General features: G+C 40.7%; 1 protein-coding gene across 2 annotated transcripts; it reads right to left on the reverse strand.

Annotated features, from left to right (window-relative positions):
• Nucleotides 1–3,119: 3,119 nt before the first annotated feature.
• Nucleotides 3,120–27,868, reverse strand: LOC143888463 (ubiquitin-conjugating enzyme E2 22-like). Of its 2 annotated transcripts, none has more exons than XM_077392915.1 (7): nt 27,708–27,868; nt 12,913–13,094; nt 11,873–12,017; nt 11,698–11,775; nt 11,464–11,576; nt 4,611–4,714; nt 3,120–3,620 (listed from the first exon to the last, which is right to left on the reverse strand). In XM_077392915.1, exons 2-7 carry the CDS (start codon nt 12,913–12,915, stop codon nt 3,287–3,289), a joined length of 777 nt encoding a protein of 258 aa, XP_077249030.1. In that variant the 5' UTR covers nt 12,916–13,094; nt 27,708–27,868; the 3' UTR covers nt 3,120–3,286. The 2 variants fall into 2 exon arrangements, with proteins under 2 accessions (XP_077249030.1, XP_077249031.1); XM_077392916.1 differs by lacking the exon at nt 27,708–27,868 and adding an exon at nt 27,570–27,683.
• Between the last annotated feature and the right edge of the window lie 58 nt (nt 27,869–27,926).

Genomic DNA, 27,926 nt, shown 5'->3' on the forward strand with positions numbered 1-27,926 from the left:
GGAAGAAGACAAGCATGGAAGATGGGGAGAAGAATAGCGGAAGATTGGTAAGTATTGTTCGGTTACGCGACAATTACGAGATGATTAGCGGAAGATGTGGGGGTGTCATTACCAAAATAGAGAGTGAAAGAGAGTGAAAGAGAGAGAAAGAGAGAATAAGATAAGAATCTTTTCCTAATCTTCTCCCTAAATTTCACCAAAATGGTAAAAGATGGGGAGAAGACTAGAGGAGGGAACATTGCCATCATGTAGGCGCCACGTAGGAAAAAGGGTAATAATGTTGTATGGAGGTTGTCTGGTGAGTTTGGGCAACCAAACATGCTTTGGCCTGAAATGCCGACGACATTTGAGCAACCAAACATTTGAAAAATAAAAAGGGGACTGAAATGGCCGTTGATTTGACCCTTTTCAATGTGTATTTATTGCTGTTACGGGGATTTGAGCTCCCTCTATTTGTCTTTTAGTGGAGGTGGCTCCACTGGTTGATGCCCGTTTTTTATCCCAAAACAGAATCCCGTATTCCTAGCACTGATCTTTTGTATTTTTGATCAGTTTTTTTTTTGTTGGCCGCATAGATCCGCAGATTTTTCTAGGAAAATTTACCTTCAGTAGTGGGGAAAGTATGATGAAAGCTATATTTGACTACTACTGCCATTGCAATTTTTTGCTGTCTTCTTGTGCACATTTCATGCCTTATTTCCTAAGAAAATGAGTTTTTGTCTTCCTTGCTGCTCTTATTATTACTATTCTTAGGTTCAGTTTCGTTGTCTTAAACTGTTTTCTCGTACAGTAGTAAATGATTGTGAAATTGTCTTTAGATAGTTTTTAATTACTCTTTTTTTCCAAAGTGTTGTTTGGTTGTCAGTTTGAAGGCTAGTAGAATAATTGAAAGGTAAGAAGATGGTACATTTGTTTGTGGCACCACAAGTCTTTTTCAGGTATTTTGCGAGTTATGGAGGTTAAGATGCAGGGCAGTTGGCGCCCTAAAATTGAGAATAATATATAGTATAGCCAAGATTTTAGGAAACTAAACAGAGCCTTGGGTCTGTTTGGATGCACCACTTGTCCTTAGTGCGTAAGTAATCAATGATAGAGAATGGGTCTGGTGGAGGTAGCGCTGTGGTGTGTTTGGTTGTATAGGGTGGGTTAGTGCTCTCTTAGTACTCTCCGGATCCCACAATTCTACTACCAAAAGACTATCATTTGAGAGAGAGAGAGAGAGAGAGATGTTATTTGGAAAATTTACCACACTTGTCACCTCTTTAGGAAAATTTACCCACACTTGTCACCTCTTTAGGTTCTGTTTCTTTCAAGGTAAAATGGGCATAAAACAAATCTTATGCTTATTTTTTCACTTAAAATGGGCATAAAAATTTGTTTTACACCCATTTTACGTTGAGCCAGTTTCTTTCGATGTAAAAATGGACTTAAAATTTGTTTTATGTTGAAAAATGAATATAAAACAAATTTTACGTCCATTTTTACGTCGAAAGAAATAGAGCCCGAAAGAAACATACCCTTACCATCAAATTAGGATTCGACCGGGCGACGAATAGAAGACGTCTTTTAAGAATCGGGTAGGTCTCTTAATGGATGGTAATGCCATTCGGACTTTCAAACACCCCTAGTACTTTCATGAGGGTTATGAACCAAGTCTTGCCATTTTTCATATGGGTATAGGTTTTCTATTTTGGTAGCTGCTCTCTTATTAATGGGATTTGCTAGTGTCCATCGGAGGAGGCATTTTGCGGAAGGGCTTGCATGTGAGAGCAGCCAACTCGCAAATGAAGACAAAATCTACTGAAAAGTGAGCGTTTGGCTGCTCTCATATGCAACAGCCCATCCACGAAATACCTTTCGCGATGGACGCTAGCAAATCCCCTTATTTATATTATCCTTAGGAAAGTAGTATTTTTACTCCCTTCAATCTCTGTCTTACTTCGTAGCAGGTCTCTTATTATTATTCTTAGGAAAGTGATATTTACCCCCTTTTGTTCGTCATTTTCTCCCTGTTTTGAAAAAACACAATTTGTTACATTTTCGATCAGTTTTTCCGGCGGCAAGAGAGCTACCTTTCGGCTTTCGCCCCGCACTTCAAGCCAAGAAAACGGTCCCAGTTTCCTAGCATCTCTTAATATTCTTATTAGAGGTATGCTTTCTCTGGGGTGCCCTTTCAAAAATGGGCCGAAAGGGCACCCTCATTGGATGCTCGTCACCATCTGCACTTAATATTCTTTGACTTGAGGTCATTATAAATGCACAAAGGTGACATGCAGCACAAATGGGGGCACCCTTTCAGCCCAATCTTGCAAGGGCGCCCTTGACTTTAGCATTTCCTCCAGAGGGAAGTGGAAATCTCATTTCTCTTATTGCTATAATTCATGATTCATTCTCAGGAAACATTGAATAAAATAGTTACTGCTGTGACTAGTATGGAAAGTCTGATAAACTGTATGTGGTTTTTCTGCTTCCTTCGTGCAGAAAGAGGCGGAAGAGGATAGAAGACAGGAAAAGAGGAGTGGGGGATTCAGCATCATCACCTCCAAAGGCAAGAAAGAAGGGATACATATATGCAGCCCGCATGCGTAGAAACTGTGTACTGCTCTAGGACAATACCACTAATACCTTTTCCTTAGTTTACTACTCTCTTTTGTACAATAATATTGTTGTATAATGGGACTACTAAGATCATTATGACTGCTACCTCTACCTTTAAAGACAACATCTACTATCAAATTGCTTTTGGGGAGATTCAGATGTCTTAAAATGGCTTGGATCATTGAATAAGTGGCTTTCACTTCTTCCCCAGGTCATACTTTTTCCATTTAAAAACTTTAATTTGCTGGCAGTTAAATGGTACGGTCCACCCAGATTGATGGTCAAGATTGCAGAGAAGCCATGGGTGAAATCTTCAACACTTCTCATTCTCCTATCCAAGGAATGGGTGAAACAGAGAAAATAACAGCTTTGAGTGGCTCTGTTTCACTCTGAGAAATCAGTGCAAATCCAAGGCATTCTACTGCTTCAAAGTTGAATGTCTGAGAAATGGGGGGAATGGGTGAGATTTGCCTAAGATCCCCTATTAGCACTAGTAATAGGATTGATATAAGAGAATGATGAATAAAGAAAAAACAAAAAGATGGAAAAGATAATTTATCCTTATCTTCTTGTTCAGTCCCCAGGACCCCTCTTTGTCATGTTATTTTTGCCCCCACTGTCCCTTCGCAGATTCCAAGTAAATAGTTTGTTAGATTGACATTCCTGACATATTCCACCCCTATTGTCTTTATAATCTCTTCAAGCTCTTCTTTCTTGCATCCATCTTCTTCTTGTCTACCTGGGCTGCTTTAGCAGCTGAAGCTGGTAATCCTTCTTTCCTTTGGAGTGTTGATGCCCCAACTGCTCCTGTCTCAGCTGGTGGAGGGGCAGCAGTGCCCACAAGCGGGTCTGGGTTCATGATTCCTCCTTTGCTGGAGGACAATGGAACAGGCAATGACATAGAGGTCATCTTGCCAGAAACCGTGTTCGTCTGGTCCACGTTCAGGGCAGTGGTAGACTCACAGATAGCCCCCGTTTTCGACTTGGATTTCGGTTTAAGGGCGTGGATTCCAGTGTACAGCCTGTATTCAACACCAGAAAAATCTTAGCAGAGCATCCATCATCACTTGTTATAGTCTACATATAGTTTAAGTCCGAAATGTGAAAATGCCAAAATGCAATTGAGAACACCTTGATAGGATGATCTTAGGCTGTTGAAGAAACCATCAATCAAGCCTTGTTAAGGGTTCCACTGAGTAAAGTAGAACTGTCACGCATATGATTTTCATTTGGTATGATCGGTCAAGTGATGCCATAAAGCCACATAATGTTCTATAGTTCAAGTCTCGAATGATACCCAAAAATTGATCATTGGCATTGATCCCAATGAGGGCGATTGTCGTTCTCTGGAAAATTATGTATAACAAAGTCCCACTACTGGTGGTGAATCTCATATGGTGGAAATGGAGCTCATTACTAATCCCAAATCAAATGAGGCCGATTTAGAGACAACATTGGTTTCCAACACACTACACAAAAAGGCTCTCGAAATGCATTTAGCAATGGGGATAAAAGACACAAAGGTCAATGCTAGACCTCGGTTTTGCTGATATGAAGTTATACCGTGAATGCCATACATGCATTGTGCACACTTGAATGCATACATTGTATCTGGCATGTTTGTCCTGGTGAGCATTAATGCATGTGTCAATGTGTCCTGATGAGTGCAAACGATGAGTGCAAACGCAAGTTACTCCATGAATGCCATACATGCATTGTAGACACTTGAATGCATACATTGTATATGCCACGCATGCCCTGGTGAGCATGAATGCATATCTGTTATATGCGGATGTCAATGTTTCCTGGTGAGTATGAATGCACATCTATCACATGTGGGCGTCAATGTGTCCTGGTGAGTATGAATGCATCTGTCAGATGTGGGCGTCAATGTGTCCTGGCGAGTGCGAATGCATACATGTAATGGATGATGCCATATGTGGGCATCAATATTTTATCTCAAATAAATCATCAGTAAGTGGTTCTACCAGATGTGAGATGAGATGGATCACCTCGCATGCCTTGCATACTCCTCGTAATCTTCCAGCAACATCTTGCCAGCTTGTTCATTCAGGGCGGATTCTGGGAAAGGCTCTATCAACAAACACCTGACCACCTGTCATCCACAGAAATACTGGCTTAATCTTCTGTATTGTCATACTTAGCATGCTGCAACCAAACCAAACATGACATGTGATAACCATGGTTTTAAATTTCAGCCGAAACCCGAAATTTCGGATTTTCAGTTGAGACCAAAACCGAAATTTCAGGTTTTACCAAATTTTGGCCGAAATTGAGGGCGAGCCTTAGCCTTGGCACAACGGTAAGGTTGCTACATTGTGACCGGGTGGTCACGGAAACAGCCTCTCTACAAAGCAGGGGTAAGGCTGCGTACATCTAGCCCTCCCCAAACCCTGCAATGCGGGAGCCTCGTGCATTGGGACCAAATTTTGGCCGAAATTTCCGAAATTTAGGAATTTCGGACATCTCAGCCTCAATTTCGACGAATTGATATTTTTTTTTAAATATAGAAATATTCCGAAATTTCGGCCTAAATAATGTTTTTTTTATTATTTTACCGGTTTTCGGCCAAAATTTCGGTTTCAGCCAACACCGTCCGAAACCGAACTTAAAACCATGGTCAAATGACATGATATTGGAATGGATCGGTTCAAACTTAGAAGATTTGGATCGGTTCAAGAATACTACAGGAACTGTCAATATGTTACATTCAAGTCTATCGGGCATCTAATAATCCCAATACGTGCATTACTATGGAAAGCCGCTAATATGTTACATTTGAGTCTATTGGCATCAACACGCGTGGGAAGCATACTCTTAAGTGCAGACAGTGAAAGCCTCTAATGAAAATGCAGACAGTGAAAAGCTCTAATGAAAATAAAGGGAAAACGCGTGGGAAGCATCACTGTAAGTCAACAAGAAGCATGTAATAACCTTCGTTGGAAGCTGCTAACAAGAAGTGTATAGAAAGAATGGGACTATGATAGGTTTGGGTTAATGTAGGTAAGGATTACAAATAGTAAAGAGGGAATTCACGACTTATTAGAGTTATGAGCTGCCAATATTTTATATTCGAGTCTATTGGCATCACCTATGAAGCACGGGTACGGGTGGCGGGGTGCGGGTACGACACGACACAGGTACGTGATTTTCCAAAAAAAAAAACGGCTGCGGGTACGTTCGGGTACGCCGAATATAATAATATATTTTATTATAAATTTATAAAAATTAAAAAATAAAAATTGGAGAGCAATCAAATAACAGTAACACCACCAAAATGGAAAATTCTAATATTACTCTTAATTTCATAAGTGATTAAGTTCCATATTTCATAACATGAGGCATCAATACATCATTCATTAGTAAAAAAGTCTGTCGCCAGTGTGTTGACCAGTGCCTGACAAGATGAATAATTTTTAGAGACCAAATTATGAGATTTTTTATACAGGACTTTTGGGATTTAATAATGTTTGGATATGATAGATTTTATAAATTTTTAAAATTTGAAAAATACCCAATCGTTTGGAAGTTAAGAAAGTTAAAATTTTGACCTTAAATTATTACATCAATAGACAACAAAAACATTGATGGTGGACTTTTAGTCCGACTTTGGGACAGAAAGAAATAATACAGTACAGAGAAAGGGGCAACCTTCAGCCAAATTTCGTAACAGAAAGAGATGGATAGGAAGTTAACTATTTATTCCATGGGATAATTACTTTTACACCCCTTCAACTATGGACAAATTCAACTTCTAACCCCGTGGTATCGACTTCAAGGGTACGGGAACCTCGGGAGAGTATCCGTGCTTCCTAGGGCATCACGTAAGCCCCCGTATATTCTCAGCTAATCTTATATTTTATTTCATTCAATCAAAACAAGTGCATGAAGAAGAATAACTACAAAGAAAATTGATTTACACAATACCTAAGATGTCCATGAACTTAAATTACTACATCAATAGACAAGAAAAACATTGATGGACTTTTAGTCCAATCTTGGGAAAGACAGAAATAATACAGTACAGAGAGAGATGGATAGGAAGTTAGCTATTTATTCTTTGGGATAATTACATTTACACCCCCTCAGCTATGGACAAATTCCACTTCTGACCCCGTAGTATCGACTTCACTAAAGACACCCCCTCATCTTTCCGTGGGTTTTTTTAACGTGACAGAGTGGACGGAGAGGAGGAAATGACTATAATGCCCTCGTCTTCTCCAACTCAAAATTAGGGTTTTCATACTTGAAAACTGAAAATTGGGATTTGATTCAAACCCTCGTTTATTGGGAGCAGTAGGATCATTGAGTTAAGATGAATGACAAAAACCTTAAACCATTTTTAGGGTTTGGGGGCAAGGGAGAAGGAGAAAAACCCTAAACCATTTTTAGGGTTTGGAGCAAGGGAGAAGAAGGAGAAGAAGGAGCTGCAAAGGGAACCGTAGCATTTCGATTCCCGTGCTTCCTAGGGCATCACGTAAGCCCCCGTATATTCTCAGCTAATTTTATATTTTATTTCATTCAATCAAAGCAAGTACATGAAAAGAAGAATAACTACAAAGAGAATTGATTTACACAATACCTGAGATGTCCATGAACTTAAATGGCTACATCAATAGACAAGAAAAACATTGATGGTGGACTTTTAGTCCAATTTTGAGACAGAGAGAAATAATACAGTACAGAGAAGGGGGCGACCTTCAGTCAAATTTTGAAACAGAAAGAGATGGATAGGAAGTTAACTATTTATTCTTTGGGATAATTCCATTTACACCCGCTCAACTATGGACAAATTCCACTTCTGACCACGTCGTATCGACTTCACCAAAGACACCCCCTCATCTTTCCGTAGGTTTTTTTAACGTGACGGAGTGGACGGAGAGGAGGAAATGACTATAATGCCCTCGTCTTCTCCAACTGAAAATTAGGGTTTTCACACTTGAAAACAGAAAATTGGGGTTTAATTCAAACCCTCGTTTATTGGGAGCAGTAGGATCATAGAGTTAAGATGAATGACTAAAACCCTAAACCATTTTTAGGGTTTGGGGCAAGGGAGAAGGAGAAAAACCCTAAACCATTTTTACAGTTTGGAGCAAGGGAGAAGAAGGAGAAGAAGGAGCTGCAAAGGGAGCCCTAGCATTTCGATTGCCTCCCGTACCCGTGTCGGGTACGGGAGCCTCGGGAGAGTACCCGTGCTTCCTAGGGCATCACGTAAGCCCCCGTAAATTCTCAGCTAACTTTATATTTTATTTTATTCAATCAAAGCAAGTACATGAAAAGAAAAATAACTACAAAGAGAATTGATTTACACAATACCTGAGATGTCCATGAACTTAAATGGCTACATCAATAGACAAGAAAAACATTGATGGTGGACTTTTAGTCCAATTTTGGGACAGAGAGAAATAATACAGTACAGAGAAGGGGGCGACCTTCAGTCAAATTTTGAAACAGAAAGAGATGGATATGAAGTTAACTATTTATGCTTTGGGATAATTACATTTACACCCCCTCAACTATGGACAAATTCCACTTCTGACCCCGTGGTATCGACTTCACCAAAGACACCCCCCCATCTTTCCGTGGGTTTTTTTAACGTGACGGAGTGGACGGAGAGGAGGAAATGACTATAATGCCCTCGTCTTCTCCAACTGAAAATTAGGGTTTTCATACTTGAAAACTGAAAATAGGGGTTTGATTCAAACCCTCGTTTATTGGGAGCAGTAGGATCATAGAGTTAAGATGAATGACTAAAACACTAAACCATTTTTAGGGTTTGGGGCAAGGGCGAGGGAAATAAACCCTAAACCATTTTTAGGGTTTGGAGCAAGGGAGAAGAAGGAGCTGCAAAGGGAGCCGTAGCATTTCGATTCCCTTCCGTACCCGTGTCGGGTACGGGTACGGGAGCCTCGGGAGAGTACCCGTGCTTCCTAGGGCATCATGTAAGCCCCCGTATATTCTCAGCTAATCTTATATTTTATTTTATTCAATCAAAACAAGTACATGAAAAGAAGAATAACTACAAAGAGAATTGATTTACACAATACCTGAGATGTCCATGAACTTAAATTACTACATCAATAGACAAGAAAAACATTGATGGTGGACTTTTAGTTCAATTTTGGGACAGAGAGAAATAATACAGTACAGGGAAGGGGGCGACCTTCAGTCAAATTTTGAAATAGACAGAGATGGATAGGAAGTAACTATTTACTCTTTGGGATAATTACATTTACACCCCCTCAACTATGGAGAAATTCCACTTCTAACCCCATGGTTTCGACTTCACCAAAGACACCCCCTCATCTTTCCGTGGGCTTTTTTAACGTGATGGAGTGGACGGAGAGGAGGAAATGACTATAATGCCCTCGTCTTCTCCAACTGAAAATTAGGGTTTTCATACTTGAAAACTGAAAATTGGGGTTTGATTCAAACCCTCGTTTATTGGGAGCAGTAAGATCATAGAATTAAGATGAATGACTAAAACCCTAAACCATTTTTAGGGTTTGGGGCAAGGGAGAAGGAGAAAAATCCTAAACCATTTTTAGGATTTGGAGCAGGGGAGAAGAAGGAGAAGAAGGAGTTGCAAAGGGAGCCGTAGCATTTCGATTCCCTCCCGTACCCGTGTCGGGTACGGGAGCCTCGGGAGAGTACCCGTGCTTCCTAGGGCATCACGTAAGCCCCCGTATATTGTCAGCTAATTTTATATTTTATTTCATTCAATCAAAGCAAGTACATGAAAAGAAGAATAACTACAAAGAGAATTGATTTACACAATACCTGAGATGTCCATGAACTTAAATGGCTACATCAATAGACAAGAAAACATTGATGGTGGACTTTTAGTCCAATTTTGGGACAGAGAGAAATAATACAGTACAGAGAAGGGGGCGACCTTCAGTCAAATTTTGAAATAGAAAGAGATGGATAGGAAGTTAACTATTTATTCTTTGGGATAATTACATTTACACCCCCTCAACTATGGACAAATTCCACTTCTGACCCCGTGGTATCGACTTCACCAAAGACACCCCCGTGGTATCTTTCCGTGGGTTTTTTTAACGTGACGGAGTGGACGGAGAGGAGGAAATGACTATAATGCCCGCGTCTTCTCCAACTGAAAATTAGGGTTTTCATACTTGAAAACTAAAAATTGGGGTTTGATTCAAACCCTCGTTTATTGGGAGCAGTAGGATCATAGAGTTAAGATGAATGACTAAAACCCTAAACCATTTTTAGGGTTCGGGGCAAGGGAGAAGGAGAAAAACCCTAAACCATTTTTAGGGTTTGGAGCAAGGGAAGAAGGAGCTGCAAAGGGCGCCGTAGCATTTCGATTCCCTCCCGTACCCGTGTCGGGTACGGGTACGTGAGCCTCGGGAGAGTACCCATGCTTCCTTGGGCATCACACGGGTACGGGTACGTGAGCCTCGGGAGAGTACCCATGCTTCCTTGGGCATCACATAAGCCCCCGTATATTCTCAACTAATCTTATATTTTATTTCATTCAATCAAAACAAGGACATGAAAAGAAGAATAACTACAAAGAGAATTGATTTACACAATACCTGAGATGTCCAGGAACTTAAATTACTACATCAATAGACAAGAAAAACATTAATGGTGGACTTTTAGTCCAATTTTGGGACAGAGAGAAATAATACAGTACAGAGAAGGGGGCGACCTTCAGTCAAATTTTGAAACAGAAAGAAATGGATAGGAAGTTAACTATTTATTCTTTGGGATACATTTACACCCCCTCAACTATGGACAACTTCCACTTCTGACCCCGTGGTATCGACTTCACCAAAGACACCTCCCTCATCTTTCCGTGGGTTTTTTTAACGTGACGGAGTGGACGGAGAGGAGGAAATGACTATAATGCCCTCATCTTCTCCAACTGAAAATTAGGGTTTTCATACTTGCAAACTGATAATTGGGGTTTGATTCAAACCCTCGTTTATTGGGAGCAGTAGGATCATAGAGTTAAGATGAATGACTAAAACCCTAAACCATTTTTAGGGTTTGGGGCAAGGGAGAAGGAGAAAAACCCTAAACCATTTTTAGGGTTTGGGGCAAGGGAGAAGGAGAAAAACCCTAAACCATTTTTAGGGTTTGGAGCAAGGGTTTGGAGCTGCAAAGGGAGCCCTAGCATTTCGATTCCCTCGTATCCCCCCCCCCCCCCCCCCCCGCCTTTCCACCATTTTTAGGACCCTAAACCTACGGCGGCGTCCCTACTCTGGCCATCTCCATCCTCAACCCACAACCAATAAGGAGGGTATTACTGTCCTCAAAATATTAACCATGGTTAGTTTAAGTCATTCCGTCAGGTTAAACTAACGGACCGTCAACGGAGGGGGTCTACTTAAAAATGTCAGAAAGATGAAGGCGCGTCTTTTGGAGAAGTCGATAGCACGGGTCAGAAGTGGAATTTGGCCATAGTTGAGGGCGTGTAAATGTAATTATCCCTTATTCTTTTCTTTTCATTGGTTTGACAATATATTATGTGATGGTGCTAAAAATGTCAATGTATTAGAACCACACTTTTTTGCATTGACATCCCTAAAAAGTCTAAGGCAAGCATGGCAGATTGGAAGCAAATTTATTATTCAGACAAATATAATATTACTATCAAAGAAAAAGGGTTGATAATTTTTACAATATCCCAATACAAAACGAGACCAGCTGTTATTATAAAATTTCCAGCCTAAGAGCACTTGGATGAGTTACCAAATGTCAAAGGAAAAATCAGAAGTTTTAAGTAACAATCTGAGCTCGAAATTACAGAAAACATAATAAAATCTTCTCACGTGGTCTATACCAACCATCTTGAGAGATTGAACTTACAAGGAGAACATGCCGCAACCCAAGATTTGGATTCCAATCCTTTTTTAGTGTATTGACACAGATCTCACCATTGGTGGCAATATTTGGATGGAAGATTTTCGTCAGAAAATAACCTACAAAGATTGAAGAGTAGATGATAATCAGACAGACACTCCATGCCTTGGAAAAACACACCTTACAACTTTGAATAAATATTTGAAAGCAAATATGTAGAAAGCATATATATTAGAAAACCTCTAGGAGGCGATTGCGGGAAGTCGTGAGATAATAATAACTTCATGCGGAAAATACCATTTTCGTATGGTGTTCCAGCTGCAAAAATGCAAGTGCAAACTCTCAAGCAATCAATAAAGAATCTCATAGCAGAAAGCATTTAATAGAAGAAAATAACTCCAAAGGAATCACATACCTGGACCTTCAATATCAGCGAATATGGTGGAAAAATCATCATCATTTATGGCCACTTTGATGCCTTCAGGTGGCGTTTCATCAAGATTCTTCAATTCCTTTGCAAGTTGTTTTATCACATTAGGTGGAAGATTTTCATTTGTCGCCTGCCATAGCGAAAGAGAAAGGGACCATTATGCCATTGAATCCAACACACTAGTAAATATCAGAGAAAAATGCTAAAAAGACCATGGATCTTACGCTCTTTCCTAACAGCCACTTTTTGGGTCCCACATGTGTGACATGGATGTAATTGGATCCATTGATCTGACTAGCAACCTCAAATACGACCCGTAATCATTGAACCTCGACCGGATGATCCTAACCCTTGATCTTAACTATTGATCCCACCCTTGACCGGATGATCCTAACCCTTGATCTCCATTCCCCGCCAAGAAAAAGCTATACTGTTGAATTTTTTGTAGTCCTTTACCTTACAGATTGTGTCTGCTTGGCAGGGGACCAGAACCATGTGGAGTGTCCCATGATGGCAAAGGTCTCAATTTAACATACATATGTTGGGACCCAAAAAATGGTCGTTTCTATGACATAATTAAATGGTCGTAGAAATAGCCTCTCTGCAAAGCAGAGGTAAGGCCGCCTACATCTAGCCCTCCCCAGACACCGCAATAGAGAGCGAGCCTTGGTGCAACGGTAGGGTTGCTCCATTGTGACCTGGTGGTCACGGATTCGAGTCACGGAAACAGCCTCTCTGCAAAGCAGGGGTAAGGCTGCGTATATCTAGACCTCCCAGACCCCGGAATGGCTGGAGCCTCGTGCACTGGGCCGCCCTTTTTTTTTTAGGTTGGGACCCAAAAAATCCCGAAGTCGACTGTCTGTCTCCAGTCAGATTCCCTATATGGGAAGCTCAACTCAAAGACATAGCTTAGATGATGATAAATCACCAAAAGATGAATGAAAATGTTATTCTAGTAAAGGATCAGCTTAAATATGCTTGATGCCAGCACAGGAAAGAGTTGGGGGAATGAAATAAAAAAATACCATAGGTGTGCTGAGAAGGAGGCCCTTAACACAAAGTCAAAGCGCTCTTCTGAAACTTTTGTTTTGTTAGATATCAGAATTTCAGCAAATGATGCACTGTCTTCTGAAATTCTGACACACACATTCAGTTTGCTACAAATTTGTGCTCAATAATTTGCACTGCTGCAATGCTAACTGAGCTTCTGCACGGAAGACCATAAAAGAAATGAACAGTAATGCTATATACAGAACTGTATAAACTTTGGACATAAGCTTAGATTTAAATCTGATGTGTCTACCCAAAACAAATTACTACTACTACTACACACATGATGTGACACATGAGAAATAATACAATAGTACCAATGTCATCAAAGGCGCAACCTCTTCCCCTCGGACGAAATTTTTTGCCATTGAAAATGGATAAGCTTTAATATTTCTAAGAGTTCAGCAACTCCATTCATCTCCCATATATGCAAATAGGAGCCTTGAGGCCCTTGACCCTCCAAAAGGGAAGGATTCATTGAATCAATGTCCTAGGTTTTCAATTTACAAGGTCTTCACGTGAAAATACAATAGAAAAGATTACTAGCTTGAAAAACACAATCCCGAGAAGTGAGTTAAAATAAAAAAGCAGTTACAAACGAGAATGATGAACATTTGATTCTTAGCCAGTTATAAAGGATTGCAAAATACAACCCTTGCTACCTTTTAAAGGTATATATATACATGTGTGCATCAAGTTAACTAGGTTAATAATTTCGTACTAATAATATGACAATGTCTTCCAACATGCCAAAGCTAAATTATCCTTCCAACATTTTTAATATATCATTTTCTTCAATTACTTTCTTTTTTTTGAATTGATAAACCATTGAAGTCTCTGCTGTAAAACTTCAGACTCCTTAGAAATGGAAGCAAGTGACTTGCTAAGGGTTTGATTTTCCAATATTTGCTTTTTATAATATTTTATATACTTTATATTCATCTTGAAGTTCATCAAAAGAAACTTCACTTTGTTCATTTGAAAATTCGTTTCTTTTTCTTGTAATGCCAATAAACAAAGGTCTTTGATGAACATTTGATTCTTAGCCAGTTATTAGAAATGGAAGCAAGTGACTTGCTAAGGGTTTGATTTTCCAATATTTGCTTTTTATAATATTTTATATACTTTATATTCATCTTGAAGTTCATCAAAAGAAACTTCACTTTGTTCATTTGAAAATTCGTTTCTTTTTCTTGTAATGCCAATAAACAAAGGTCTTTGATGAACATTTGATTCTTAGCCAGTTATTACATACGACAGATGTTGCACAATCCATAGTTGTAAGTGTGGGCAGCAAAATGAGAAAAGCAGCAAGGTGACGTGTCATGTGTCTGCAACGTCTACCCTTAAGCCCATGCAGCACTTGTGCAACACCCCAAGTTTATTCCAAGCCAGCATAATGCAAGTGACCTAGCCTCACGCAACTAACGACACTCGAACTATCTCAAGAAAACGATTGTTAGGCTTGAAATGCAAAGGTTCTGAGGTGATCCACAAATGAGGAGCAGCTCTCTTATTTATAGACTTTCTACTTTATAGTATACCAATGGTTTACATTGCTCCATATGGCAATCATCCAACAGTCCAATACCAAACTAGAATATTCTCAATTCTTTAGAATTCTCTAGACTACTCTCTAAAAAGAATCCTCGAGAATATTTTAGAAACTCTACAACTCTACAACTCTACAAATATCTCTACTATTCCAAGTCCCTCTAGAGTCTTCTACACATCGTGAGATTTTGGGTTGTTCACTTCACTTCAAAGCTCGTGTTGATCCTCTTTTCTGTCCAAGAAAAGAACTTCTCTCATGAAATATGAGACCACGTTCAAACCAACTTTGATGCAAATGCGATGCGCAGATTCAAAAAAAATCTTGAAACCCACACAAAATTACATACGACAGATGTTGCACAATCACCAATATAATCCATAGTTATAAGTGTGGGTAGCAAAATGAGAAAAGCAGCAAGGTGAGGTGCCATGTGTCTGCAACGTCTATCCTTAAGCCCATGCAGCACTTGTGCAACACCCTAAGTTTATTCTGAGCCAGCATAATGCAAGTGACCTAGCCTCACGCAACTAAGGACACTCGAACTATCTCAAGAAAACGATCAAGAATGAATGGGAAAACTCATCTTATACAGTGGGAAAGCTTGTTAGGCTTGCAAGGCTTGAAATGCAAAGGTTCTGAGGTGATCCACAAATGAGGAACAGCTCTCTTATTTATAGACTTTCTACGTTGTACCAATGGTTTACATTGCTCCATATGGTCATCATCCAACAGTCCAATAACAAACTAGAATATTCTCAATTCTTTAGAATTCTCTAGACTCTTAAAAGAATCCTCAAGAATAAATTAGAAACTCTACAACTCTACAAGAATCTCCACTTTTCCAAGTCCCTCCTAGAGTCTTCTACACATCAGGAGATTTTTGGGTTGTTCACTTCACTTCAATGCTCGTTCCGATCCTCTTTTCCGTCCATAAGGGAAAATAAGGAAGAGAAAGGAGCCCCCTCCCTCTCCCAAAACTTGATTTTGCCAACGTCCTCGTTCCACCGTCATTGTACCGTCTCATTCTTTGACTTTTGTCGAGGCCTTCGATTCTCTTACCCAACCTTGTAAAACCTAGACACTCCAAACATCCTTTTTTTTTGCTAGACTTGCTCCTTCCTTTGTTGGGACTTTACCCTCATCCATGATGCTCACCACTCCAAGATGAGGATATTGGAATTACCTTCACAACACACAGGAAAAACACGCATAAAATCACAACTTCATTTAAGGAATTGTTGCAAGTCGATGGTAATCGTCCATCCGTCGATCTTCATTCTTCATGTCTTTGGGCATTGGTAGGTTGGCCTTTGAATCATTTACAAGTTGTAGACCTAGCTGTTTGGCCTCCATTAACATGAAGTTGTGACTCACGTATATGTGCACTCATGGTCCATTGATTTGTACGTCCACATAAATCTGTTATCTTCAAGAGTTTAGCAACATACTCTCTTCGACCTTCATAGAATTGGGGGAGTTTCAAGCCACCAACTTGAGGTTTATCTTTGCTTGTGCTAGGTGCACTCTCGTTTTTGTCAACCCCGATCACCTTAAGGGGAGTTTCAAGCCACCAACTTGAGGTTCCTCTTTGCTTGTGCTAGGTGTGTGTCAACCCTGATCACCTTAAGGGCCCCCCTTAGGGAAGTCCCCTTGCCCGATGCTCTCTGTCAAGTCCTCTCAAAGGACTTAAACTACTCTTATCATTTGGCCACCTCCTTGTTCCTCCTTATGGCTTGATCAAGCAACTTAATGTTATTTCATAACACTTACGCTAAATGTTTGGCTTCCTCGGTTATTCTTTATGGCTTGATCTCTTGTTTCCCCCACCTTTGTCGTTGTGGGTCTTTGGTTTCCCAAAAGGCTCCTCTCTTTCGTTGGTACTCAAACTATCCTCGTGGATGCTGCCAAGGTCGAAGTGGAGGTGTCAAACGGGCTGGGCTAGACCAGCATGACCCAAAAGGCAGCAGCCCACGCAGGCTGCGGGCCAGGCTAGCACGACCCACGATTTTTTTTTTTTTTTTTTTTTTGAAGGGGGTGCACAACACAACGCATGCCCCCCCCCCCCCCTCCCCCCCTCCTTGGGGTCATGTCGTGCCAGACGCTTTTTTTTAATAAAATTTTTGGTAAATAGTTAAATTGATTCCAAAAAAAATAAAATAATTAAAGATTTCAAAAACCCAAATAATTAACGAGAAAATTATCCAAAAAAATGGGTCAAATTTCTGAAATTGTTGGTGGATGGTGGTTGAAATTTTCGTTCCCTAACTTATGGAGTCGTACAATCAAAAAGAAATATTTGCCCTCAAGTGCATAAAAAGCATAGAAAAATGTCATCTTCTTCTTCTATAATTTTTTCTAGTTTTCCCTCCTCACCACCACTGACTTGTAAGTCAGAAGAGGCGGGAAAGGAGGGAGGAGAAGAAGAGGAAGAAGAAGAAAAGGAAGAGGAAGAAGAGGAAGAAAAAGGAAAAATGATGGAAGGCACCAGAAAAATGGAAAAGAAGAGGAATAAGAAGGGAAAAAAAAGGAAGATCGATGTCAGAAAAAATGGAAGACTTCAGGAAATGGAAAGGAAGAGGAAGAAGGAGGAAAAGTTGGGGTTGTGTACCAAGTAGTAGAATCCACATTGGGGCGGTGTTTGGGCAGACTTTATACTTACTCGGGTTGGCTTGGGCCTATTTTTCAAAATCGATGTTATAAATGGTTTTTATTTGGGCACGGCTTATTACCATCCAAGAAACCTGACCCACGATACAAAAAAAGTCATAAATTTATCATTCTTATGTATACAATTACATAATAATATATGTATTAATGGTTTAGTAAGTAACCCTCTCTTTCTCTTTGTTGGAATATGTAACTTGCCTAAGGGCATTTAGGACTTTGTACATTCCTTTATGTTTTAGTATAAAGATATGAGTCAGGGGGAGATAACCCTAACTCATTTCTTTTCTCTGTCTAAACTTTCGTCTAACATGGTATCAGAGCCTTAGGGTTTTCTGATCCCTAGGGTTCTCTAGCAGCCTCCATCTTCTCCGCCACCCCCCTCGCCGCGAAACCCAACTCCTGTCCGAGCCGAAGGCGAACTCATTTCTTTTCTCTGTCTAAACTTTCGTCTAACATGGTATCAGAGCCTTAGGGTTTTCTGATCCCTAGGGTTCTCTAGCAGCCTCCATCTTCTCCGCCACCCCCCTCGCCGCGAAACCCAACTCCTGTCCGAGCCGAAGGCCCTCCCTCCCTCCTTCCCGCCACGTCTCTCTTCCCCTGCGCAAAGCTCCTGGTCCTGTTCCCCCGCACAGCAACCCCCCCTCCACATTTTCTACCCAGGGCGGAAATTATCATTTATTTTCTCTGTCTAAACTTTCGTCTAACATGGTATCAGAGCCTTAGGGTTTTCAGATCCCTAGGGTTCTCTAGCAGCCTCCATCTTCTCCGCCACCCCCCTCCTGTCCGAGCCGAAGGCCCTCCCTCCCTCCTTCCCGCCACGTCTCTCTTCCCCTGCGCAAAGCTCCTGGTCCTGTTCCCCCGCACAGCAACCCCCCCTCCACATTTTCTACCCAGGGCGGAAATTATTTTCCAAGAAGGAGGATCTGCACCCCCCCAAAATTTTCTGACCCCCCCCGCCCCCAACAAAATCACTTTCCTGGAAATAAGTTTCCAGGGCTGTGTTTCGCCTTGCATCAGAATTTATTTTTTTTCCAGCCCCCAATTCCTAGGTTTGCTGGTAAGCCTCACACCCCAAGTTTTTCAACCCACATCATTTTTTCGCCTCTTCCTTTCATCCCTTGGTAAACCCTACCACTCTTTTCTCCCTGTTATTATGTGTTAGATCTTCATCTCTTACCCTACTTTGATTCTTGTTTATCTTTGCGGCTCCCCTCTGTGTCTCATGGCTTCCCTCTTGTCAAGCTTCGTCGATGCCCGTCATTCTTGGAGCCGCGTCTAGCTTTCTTGGCCTATCCTAGTTTGCCCACCTATTCTGTTATCTCCTGTTATTCGTCTTGGTTTGGATTGTCTGTTTCTTTCTTGCTTGTTGTTATGGAGGAGGTGCTTGACAATCCTTCCACAGGAGTGGCTCCTGGTGTTTGTCTGACACCCTCTTTGGCGTCTTCTTCATAATCATCTCTCTCTGTGGATGGATCGTTCCCACATATCACTACTGTTAAGTTGGATGGGGCAAACTATGTTACTTGGAAAGCAGCCGTCGAGAAGTATCTTATTGCCCGTGGGAAAGCCCACGTCATTCGTCGTGATCCTCCTCCTAGGCGTCTTCTTCGTAATCATCTCTCTTTGTGGATGGATCATTCCCACATATCACTACTGTTAAGTTGGATGGGGCAAACTATGTTACTTGGAAAGCAGCCGTCAAGAAGTATCTCATTGCCCGTGGGAAAGCCCACATCATTCGTCGTGATCCTCCTCCTACGACGGATCCCACCTTTGATCAATGGGAACAGGAGGATGCTCTTGTTTGCACCCTTTCTGTGAGGAGTGGCTCCTGGTGTTTGTCTGACACCCTCTTTGGCGTCTTCTTCATAATCATCTCTCTCTGTGGATGGATCGTTCCCACATATCACTACTGTTAAGTTGGATGGGGCAAACTATGTTACTTGGAAAGCAGCCGTCGAGAAGTATCTTATTGCCCGTGGGAAAGCCCACGTCATTCGTCGTGATCCTCCTCCTAGGCGTCTTCTTCGTAATCATCTCTCTTTGTGGATGGATCATTCCCACATATCACTACTGTTAAGTTGGATGGGGCAAACTATGTTACTTGGAAAGCAGCCGTCAAGAAGTATCTCATTGCCCGTGGGAAAGCCCACGTCATTCGTCGTGATCCTCCTCCTACGACGGATCCCACCTTTGATCAATGGGAACAGGAGGATGCTCTTGTTTGCACCCTTTCTGTGGCAGAGTATGGCCCCTCACGTCTCTGGGCCCTTGATGCTTCTGCCTACTGCGAAACGGATATGGGATCAGGTTACTCTTCTTTACTCTGGCGTGGCAAACATTAGTCGGATCTGCTCTACCTATTCTGAGTGGGTGCGTTTCCGCCGTGCTGATCTTCCTCTTGCCACCCATTACAGCCAATTCGTTGGCCTCTGTCAGCAGCTTGATGTTTACATGCTACTTACCACGGATCTCACAGAGGCTGCCCGTGAGAGGGATCAGATCCGTGTTGTGCAGTACCTTGAGAGTTTGGGTCCAGAGTACATGCATCTTCGTCAGCAGATTATCGGTTCTGGCGCTATTCCTTCCCTTACTGTGAGGTTTACTCCCGCGTCCAGCAGTGCTCTCCTGGTGATCCAATGATATCTGTTCCTATTGATGGTTCTGCTCTCGCGACCTATAATGGCAGTACACGCCCGCCTCGTGGTGGAGCCTCCTCTGGTCGTGGCCGTGGTCGTACCGGCCGTGGTGGTGGTCGTTCTGGTGGTGGTCGTGGCCGTTCTTTTTGCACTCACTGTCAGCGCGAGGGACATTATATTGACCATTGCTATACCCTGCATCCCGAGCTTCGTCAGGCACGCTCGGCTCACATGGGTGCTACTACTGCTTCGGTTTCAGATTGCGCTCCCTCTGCTTCTGTTCCTGCACCAGCTGATTCCACTTATACATTATCCCGTGCCGATTATGAGGAGTTCTAGCGTCTGCGGCTCAGTTCTCGTCCTCCCTCTGCAGGTTTCGCCCAGCCAGGTAGTTCACCCACTACCCTTCTGTCTAGCTCAGGGTCATGGATCATTGACCAGGCATCCAATCACCTGACTGGTAACTCTTCTCAGCTTCATTCTTTTCGCTCTTTCTCATCTCCCTTTCAGTCTATCACCCTTGCTGATGAGTCCACTACACCTATCACTGGTGTTGGTCATATCTCCCCTCATCCTGCTCTTACCTTATCTTCTGTTTTATCTGTCCCAAAATCACCATTTAGTTTACTTTCAGTTAGCCAAATTACTAAATCTCTTCATTGTTCTGTCTCATTTTTTCCATCTTACTGTTTGTTTCAGGATCTCTCGACTGGGAAGACGATTGGAACGGGTTGTGAGGTAGATGGACTCTATCGTCTTGACTGCCGGCCGCCTACTGTCTTACATAACTCTGTGGATACATTTCAGTGGCATTGTCGCCTTGGGCATCCTTCACTTCAGCGGCTGTAGCAGACTTCTCTGGTTCCCGGACCTTTTTCTAGTTTTCAGTGCGAGTCCTGTGAACTCGGGAAGCACCGTCGTGTATCGTTTCCGTCCTGGATCATTAGTCGAGTGTCTAGTCCATTTGAATTAGTCTATTCAGACTTCTCTGGTTCCCGGACCTTTTTCTAGTTTTCAGTGCGAGTCCTGTGAACTCGGGAAGCACCGTCGTGTATCGTTTCCGTCCTGGATCATTAGTCGAGTGTCTAGTCCATTTGAATTAGTCTATTCTGATGTATGGGGACCCTCTAGGGTCGCGTCTAGTACTGGCTTTCGGTATTTTATTGTGTTTATTGATGACTTCTCACGCATGAGTCGATCCGACGTGTTCTTTGCTTTTCGCACATTTCATTCTGAAATTAAGAATCAATATAATTGCAATATTAAATGTCTTCGTACTGACAATGCTAGAGAATATTTTTCTGATACTAATGGCTTTCAATCCTATCTCTCCCAACATGGGATTTTACATCAGTCTTCATGTGCGTACACCTCTCAACAGAATGGTGTTGCTGAGAGGAAACTTCGTTATTTGCTTGAAGTAGGTCGCACTCTTCTTTTTCAGATGAGTGTTCCTAAGGCATACAGGAGTGATGCCCTTCTCACGGCGTGTTTCTTAGCAAATCGCCTTCCTTCCTCTGTCTTAGAGGGTGCCTCTTCTTTTGAGATTTTATCTCCTAGTAAGGAACAGTTTCCTCTGACACCTCGTGTATTTGGATGCGTTTGTTTTGTTCATCACCTTGGACCTGGCTGTGACAAACTCGATCCTCGATCTGAGCGTTGTGTCTTTCTGGGGTATTCCCGTACGCAGAAAGGCTATTGTTGCTATAGCCCTCGTCTACGTCGCTGGTTTGTCTCAGCCGATGTTACCTTCTTTGAGTCCGAGGCATTCTTCCAACATGGCGCGGCATCTTTCACCCCTTCTCTCGAGTCTGAGGTCTCGCTTCCCTTACCAGATCTACCTGCTTCTCTTCCGTCATCTCCTATTTCCGTGCGGCCAGCTTCTGCAGCTTCTACTTCTTCTGCCACGTTGGAGAAGCCAGCTCCACCTAAAATTACACAGCAGTATCAGCGTCGCCAAGTTACAGATAGGTCTCTTCTACCTCCTCTCGCACAATCATCTTCTGAGCCGATGATCCCTCTCTCCCGCTCTCAGGTATCTTCTCTTCCGCCTTCCTCTGTTGTTTCTGATTCTCCTATTGCATCTCGTACGAGATCCCGTTCCACTGCACATCCTATTTCAAATTTTGTTTCAAATTTTGTTTCTTACGAGATCCCGTTCCACTGCATCTCTTCCGCCTTCCAGAGCTTTGTTTCCTCCTTGTCTTCTATCTTTTTACCACAGTCAGTGGCTGAGGCTCTTGACCATCCTGGCTAGCGTGATGCTATGAACCTAGAAATGGGCGCTCTTCATAGTAATGATACATGGGATCTGGTTTCCCTACCCACTGGTGCCCGTCCTGTTGGTTGTCGGTGGGTTTTCTCCATCAAATACCTCCCTGATGGTACTGTCGAGCGCTTAAAAGCACGGTTAGTCGCGAAAGGATACACTCAAACTTTTGGTGTTGACTACACTGAGACATTCAGTCCCATTGCGAAAATTCCCTCTGTCCGTGTGTTCCTGTCTCTTGCTGTTAATCATAGCTGGCCCCTTCATCAGCTGGATGTGAAGAATGCCTTCCTCCATGGCGACCTAACTGAGGAGGTGTATATGGAGCAACCACCAAGGTTTGTTGCTTAGGGGGAGACTTCCTCCTACGTGTGTCGCCTACGCAAGTCACTATAACAATCTCCGCGTGCGTGGTTTGGGAGATTCAGTGAGGCAGTCATGCGCTTTGGCATAAACAATGCGCAGTGGATCACTCAGTCTTCAATTTTCACTCTTCAGCTGGGTGTATTTTGTTGATAGTTTATGTGGATGACATAATCATCACAGGGAGCAATTCACAAGGTATACAACATTTGAAAACCTTCTTGCAAAAGGAATTCTCTACTAAGGATTTGGGTCAGGTCAGGTATTTCTTGGGGATAGAGGTTGCTCGTTCCTCTAGAGGCTTGTTCCTATCACAGAGAAAGTATGTCTTGGAGTTGCTAAAAGAAACAGGCAATCTTGGAGTTAAACCAGCTTCTGCACCCATGGATCCTAATGTGAAACTCGTTCCAGAAGAAGGAGAGTTGTTGGAGGATCCTGGCAGGTATCGCAGGCTTGTCGGTAAACTTATATATCTCACGGTTACTCGGCCAGATATTTCATATGCTGTTGGAGTTGTCAGTCAGTATATGAGCTCTCCACGTACTTCTCACTGGGCTGCGGTGACACAGATTCTTAAGTATTTGAAAGGGGCTCCAGGGAAGGGATTGATGTTCAAAAGACATGGCCATATGAAAGTTGAAGGCTTCTCTGATTCAGATTGGGCTGAATCCCTAGCAAATAGACAGTCCACAACTGGGTATTGTACATTTGTAGGTGGCAATCTTGTTTCATGGAAGAGTAAGAAGCAGGATGTTATAGCTAAGTCCAGTGCAGAGGCTGAATACAAGGCAATGGCACAGACAAGCACAGAACTTATTTGGCTTCATTTCATCTTCTCCTTCTCAGCTTTATTGCGACAACAAAGCTGCAATATACATTGCCAACAATCCAGTCTTCCATGAGCGCACCAAGCATATTAAAGTGGATTGTCATTTTATTCGTCAAAGAATCCAGAAAAGAGAGATTTGCACTGTGTTTACTCGGTCAGGGGACCAATTAGCTTATATGTTTACAAAGTCCTTAAATAAGTCAAGATTGAATGATATATGTAACAAGTTAGGAATGTATGATATCTACATTCCAGCTTGAGGGGGAGTGTTGGAATATGTAACTTGCCTAAGGGCATTTAGGACTTTGTACATTCCTTTATGTTTTAGTATAAAGATACGAGTCAGGGGGAGATAACCCTAACTCATTTATTTTCTCTGTCTAAACTTTCGTCTAACACTCTTAATATGTATTAGATCCTAGCAAGTTGGAACATATTAATATTTGCAAATAACTGTTTCGAGTATGCTAAATTGGTTACAAATAGCTGTAGTACAAAATCCTGACACTAGGATCACAACCAACATAACATTAACTGAAGCAACCAAACCAGGGTTGATTCTCATGTTTGCATTGGCAATCAACATACAAATGAAGACACAGCAACAATCTCTGATTCTAATCACAAGCCCCATACCCTACCCCCTCCCTCCGCTACCAAAAAAGAGTATGGTAGAATTTACTGAAAATTCTCAATGGAGGCTTCAAAATGTATCATATAATCATCAATGACCTGATTCAATTATATGCTCTTTCCTAAAACACATCTAGAACATGAAATACTTATGTTTCTGCATTGCTACAAAAACACGCTTTTTTCCTGAGAAGAAAGAACGTCTATTAATATTTGCAAATAACTGTTTCGAGTATGCTAAATTGGTTACAAATAGCTGTAGTACAAAATCCTGACACTAGGATCACAACCAACATAACATTAACTGAAGCAACCAAACCAGGGTTGATTCTCATGTTTGCATTGGCAATCAACATACAAATGAAGACACAGCAACAATCTCTGATTCTAATCACAAGCCCCATACCCTACCCCCTCCCCCTCCGCTACCAAAAAAGAGTATGGTAGAATTTACTGAAAATTCTCAATGGAGGCTTCAAAATGTATCATATAATCATCAATGACCTGATTCAATTATATGCTCTTTCCTAAAACACATCTAGAACATGAAATACTTATGTTTCTGCATTGCTACAAAAACACGCTTTTTTCCTGAGAAGAAAGAACGTCTATTAAAATAGCACCATCAATCCAACAACATGAATGATGGGAGTAACAAATACACTAGCACAAAATCACAACACTAAGATCGCAACCAACATAACATTAACCTGATGCAAGCTAACTTGGGTTGATTCTCATGTTTACACTGGCAATCAAGAAACAAATGAAGACACGACAATATCTGATTCTAATGACAATCCAATTACACACCCCCCACCCCCCCTCCCAAATTATGGTAGAATTTATAAAATTCTCAATGGAGGCTTCAAAATGCATCATATAATCATCAATGATCAGATTCGACTTTGTGTTCTTTCCCAAAACACACATACAACCTGAAATAGTTCTGCTCCTTCATTGCTACAAAAACATGCTTTTATGAAAAGAGAGGATGCCTCCTAAAAATAGCACCATTGATCCAACAACATCAATGATGGAATAACCTACCTATACCTATCTAGACACAAAATCATGGCACTACCAAGGTTTCAGATTTTAGTTTCGGTCGGGATGGAAATGCAAACAAGTAGGTTTCAGATGAAAATTTTGGTGGAAATCCTATAAAATAATCTAAACATATGGTAGGCAAATGATAAGACATTTAAGATGAAACTTAACGAAGTGCTAGAATAAGTATAAATACACATTTAAAGACACCAATATGTACTAAAGAACTATCACATAAGCGAAAAAAACCCAAAATGGTTTTAAAATATGGAACGCTTAGTTACATGCATTATTACGCATGTCTGGTAATTTAGTACATAATACATTCCACATGTAATTTATATATCGCATGCAATTGATATAAATAATGTAACACATATTGGTATAGTATGCCACTAATACACATTTCAGTATGTATAGAAACAAAAACATTTTGACTGTTTTGAGTTGCTTTCGGTGGCAATTTAAAACATTGGGTACTAAGATGGTGTAACTTATATTTAGACACAAAATCATGGCACTAGAACCACAAACTACATAACATCAACCTGATGCAACCTAACTTGGGTTGGCGCACATTGTTAGATTGGAACTCAACAAAATGTATTATATAAGTCAATGACAGCTATTTTAAAAAAAATTGTCATTGATCAGATTCGACTCTGTGTTCTTTCCCAAAGCCCACATACAGCATGAAATACTTATGCTCCTTCATTGATAAAAAAGCATGCTTTTATGAAAAGAAATGAGGTCTATAAAAATAGCACCATCAGTCCAATAATATGAATGATGGTGTAACTTACTCTAGACACAAAATCATGGCACTAGAACCACAAACCACATATCATCAGCCTGATGCAACTCGAGTTGATGCTCATTTTTACATTGGCAATCAAAAGACGAATGAAGATGCGACATTCTCTGTTTCTAAGCACATGCCAGGTTGTGGCATCCATAATCCCCGCTCTCCCTCTTTCCCAATATTCTCATGAAACAGTATGGGTCCCTTCACATCTGCATCTGCCCTTTGCACCAGGCATACCACATCTAACTTGTCCAATAAACACAACGCAGAAACTCTTCAAACCTAACAAGTGCTTACAACTATTCAGATTTCAAACTCAGGGCGCATGCTGTATTTTTTTTTTCTTTTTTTGCTTCTTTTTATCTAAATCAAACTAAAATTGACAATGCATACCAACAATAAAAATGGAAATAAAAACAATCCAAGCACCCATATTATCATTAACTTCAGTTATATTCCATCCTCATGTCATTAACTTCTACTTAACATGATAAGCACATGCCAGGTTGTGGCATCCATAATCCCCGCTCTCCCTCTTTCCCAATATTCTCATGAAACAGTATGGGTCCCTTCACATCTGCATCTGCCCTTTGCACCAGGCATACCACATCTAACTTGTCCAATAAACACAACGCAGAAACTCTTCAAACCTAACAAGTGCTTACAACTATTCAGATTTCAAACTCAGGGCGCATGCTGTATTTTTTTTTTCTTTTTTTGCTTCTTTTTATCTAAATCAAACTAAAATTGACAATGCATACCAACAATAAAAATGGAAATAAAAACAATCCAAGCACCCATATTATCATTAACTTCAGTTATATTCCATCCTCATGTCATTAACTTCTACTTAACATGATAAGTCATAAACAAAAATGATTTTTTGTTTATGATTTTCATTAAAACTGAAGACTATTTTTAAAATACAGATACCATTCTACTATAAGCAGAGACGATAACAACAAAGCATTCACATATTAAAAAACAAAACAAAACCCGAAGATGAAAGTGATCAACCATACAAACACAAAATTAATCAGACCTCTGCATTTGAATAGAAAAGAAAGTAACAGACACTAAAAAACAACATTAAAAGAGAAAGAAATAGACCCTTAAAAAACAAAAGACAACAAATTTCTACAAGCATTTACCATAAAAAAAAAAACTGGAGAATATTCCTCAAATACACAAACCAATCTACTAAAAGCAGAGAGAATAACAACAAAGCATTCACATATTAAATTAAAATAAAACTAGTCCATCAAAAATGAAACCCACATCTCTCATCAATGACAAGAATCCAAAGGGAACAAAATTAATCGCGCAAAAATGCAATCATTGAGGTAAGAACGTTAAAAAAATACAACAGGAACGAAGCAAAAGATTCTACTCTAATCAACTATAAAGAAAGCAAGAAAAATCCAAAGAAACCAAAGATTTCAGAATTACAAAGATGCAAAATGACATGACGAAACACATATCTCAACTTTAGAAAGCAAAACCCTAAATTTCTCATCACTAAACAACTATCCAAAGGAAGACATACATAAAAAAACAGAAACAAAGAGGAAAAGGCAAATCCAATATAAATAGAAACCCTAATCCATCGTATGAAAACCAAAAACACCGATGTTTTACCACAAGAATGAACAAAACTAGAAATCGATATAGTAAAGATCAAAAGAAAACAGTAATAATAACGCATTTAGAGAAAAATGCCGTGGATTTGAAACAATCACAGATAAAGAAAGCATCAGAACACATAAAATAAAAAAGGACAAAAGGAAACATTGTACGAAAATAGAAACCCTAAACCTCTCACCAACGGAATAAAACATGAAGAAAATGGAAACCAGGTGATGGCAGATTCAAAATCACATGGAGATCAGATTTTTCTGCAGAAAATGGAAAATGATAAAAAAAAAAAGGATTAGGAACAAAGAAAGAAAAAATCGCTAACCTGGAAAATCTGATAAGAAAATGATGAGGGATTTCGAAATTTCTCCGTTAATCCAAAAAGGGAATTGTATGATTGAGAGAGAGAGAGAGAGAGAGAGAGAGAGAGAGATCTGACGTGTCTCTCTTTCAGATGGAAGTTTATACTAATTTTTTTTTAACCGCGGATGTCAAACGGAAACTTATGGTTTTGTGACAGTGTAAAATAACGAAATTACCCCTA

This window comes from Tasmannia lanceolata, unplaced genomic scaffold (assembly GCF_043159265.1).
Source record: "Tasmannia lanceolata isolate RefF3 unplaced genomic scaffold, GAP_Taslan_0.1 ptg000012l, whole genome shotgun sequence".
Taxonomy (NCBI): Eukaryota; Viridiplantae; Streptophyta; class Magnoliopsida; order Canellales; family Winteraceae; genus Tasmannia; species Tasmannia lanceolata.

What these genes read in the sequence shown, in the direction of transcription:
- LOC143888463 (XM_077392915.1), bottom strand. An exon ending in CGCTGATATTGAAGGTCCAG is followed by an intron (nt 11,776 to 11,872) that starts GTATGTGATTCC and finishes GCATTTTTGCAG; the next exon opens with CTGGAACACCATACGAAAAT. An exon ending in CCCGCAATCGCCTCCTAGAG is followed by an intron (nt 11,577 to 11,697) that starts GTTTTCTAATAT and finishes CAATCTTTGTAG; the next exon opens with GTTATTTTCTGACGAAAATC.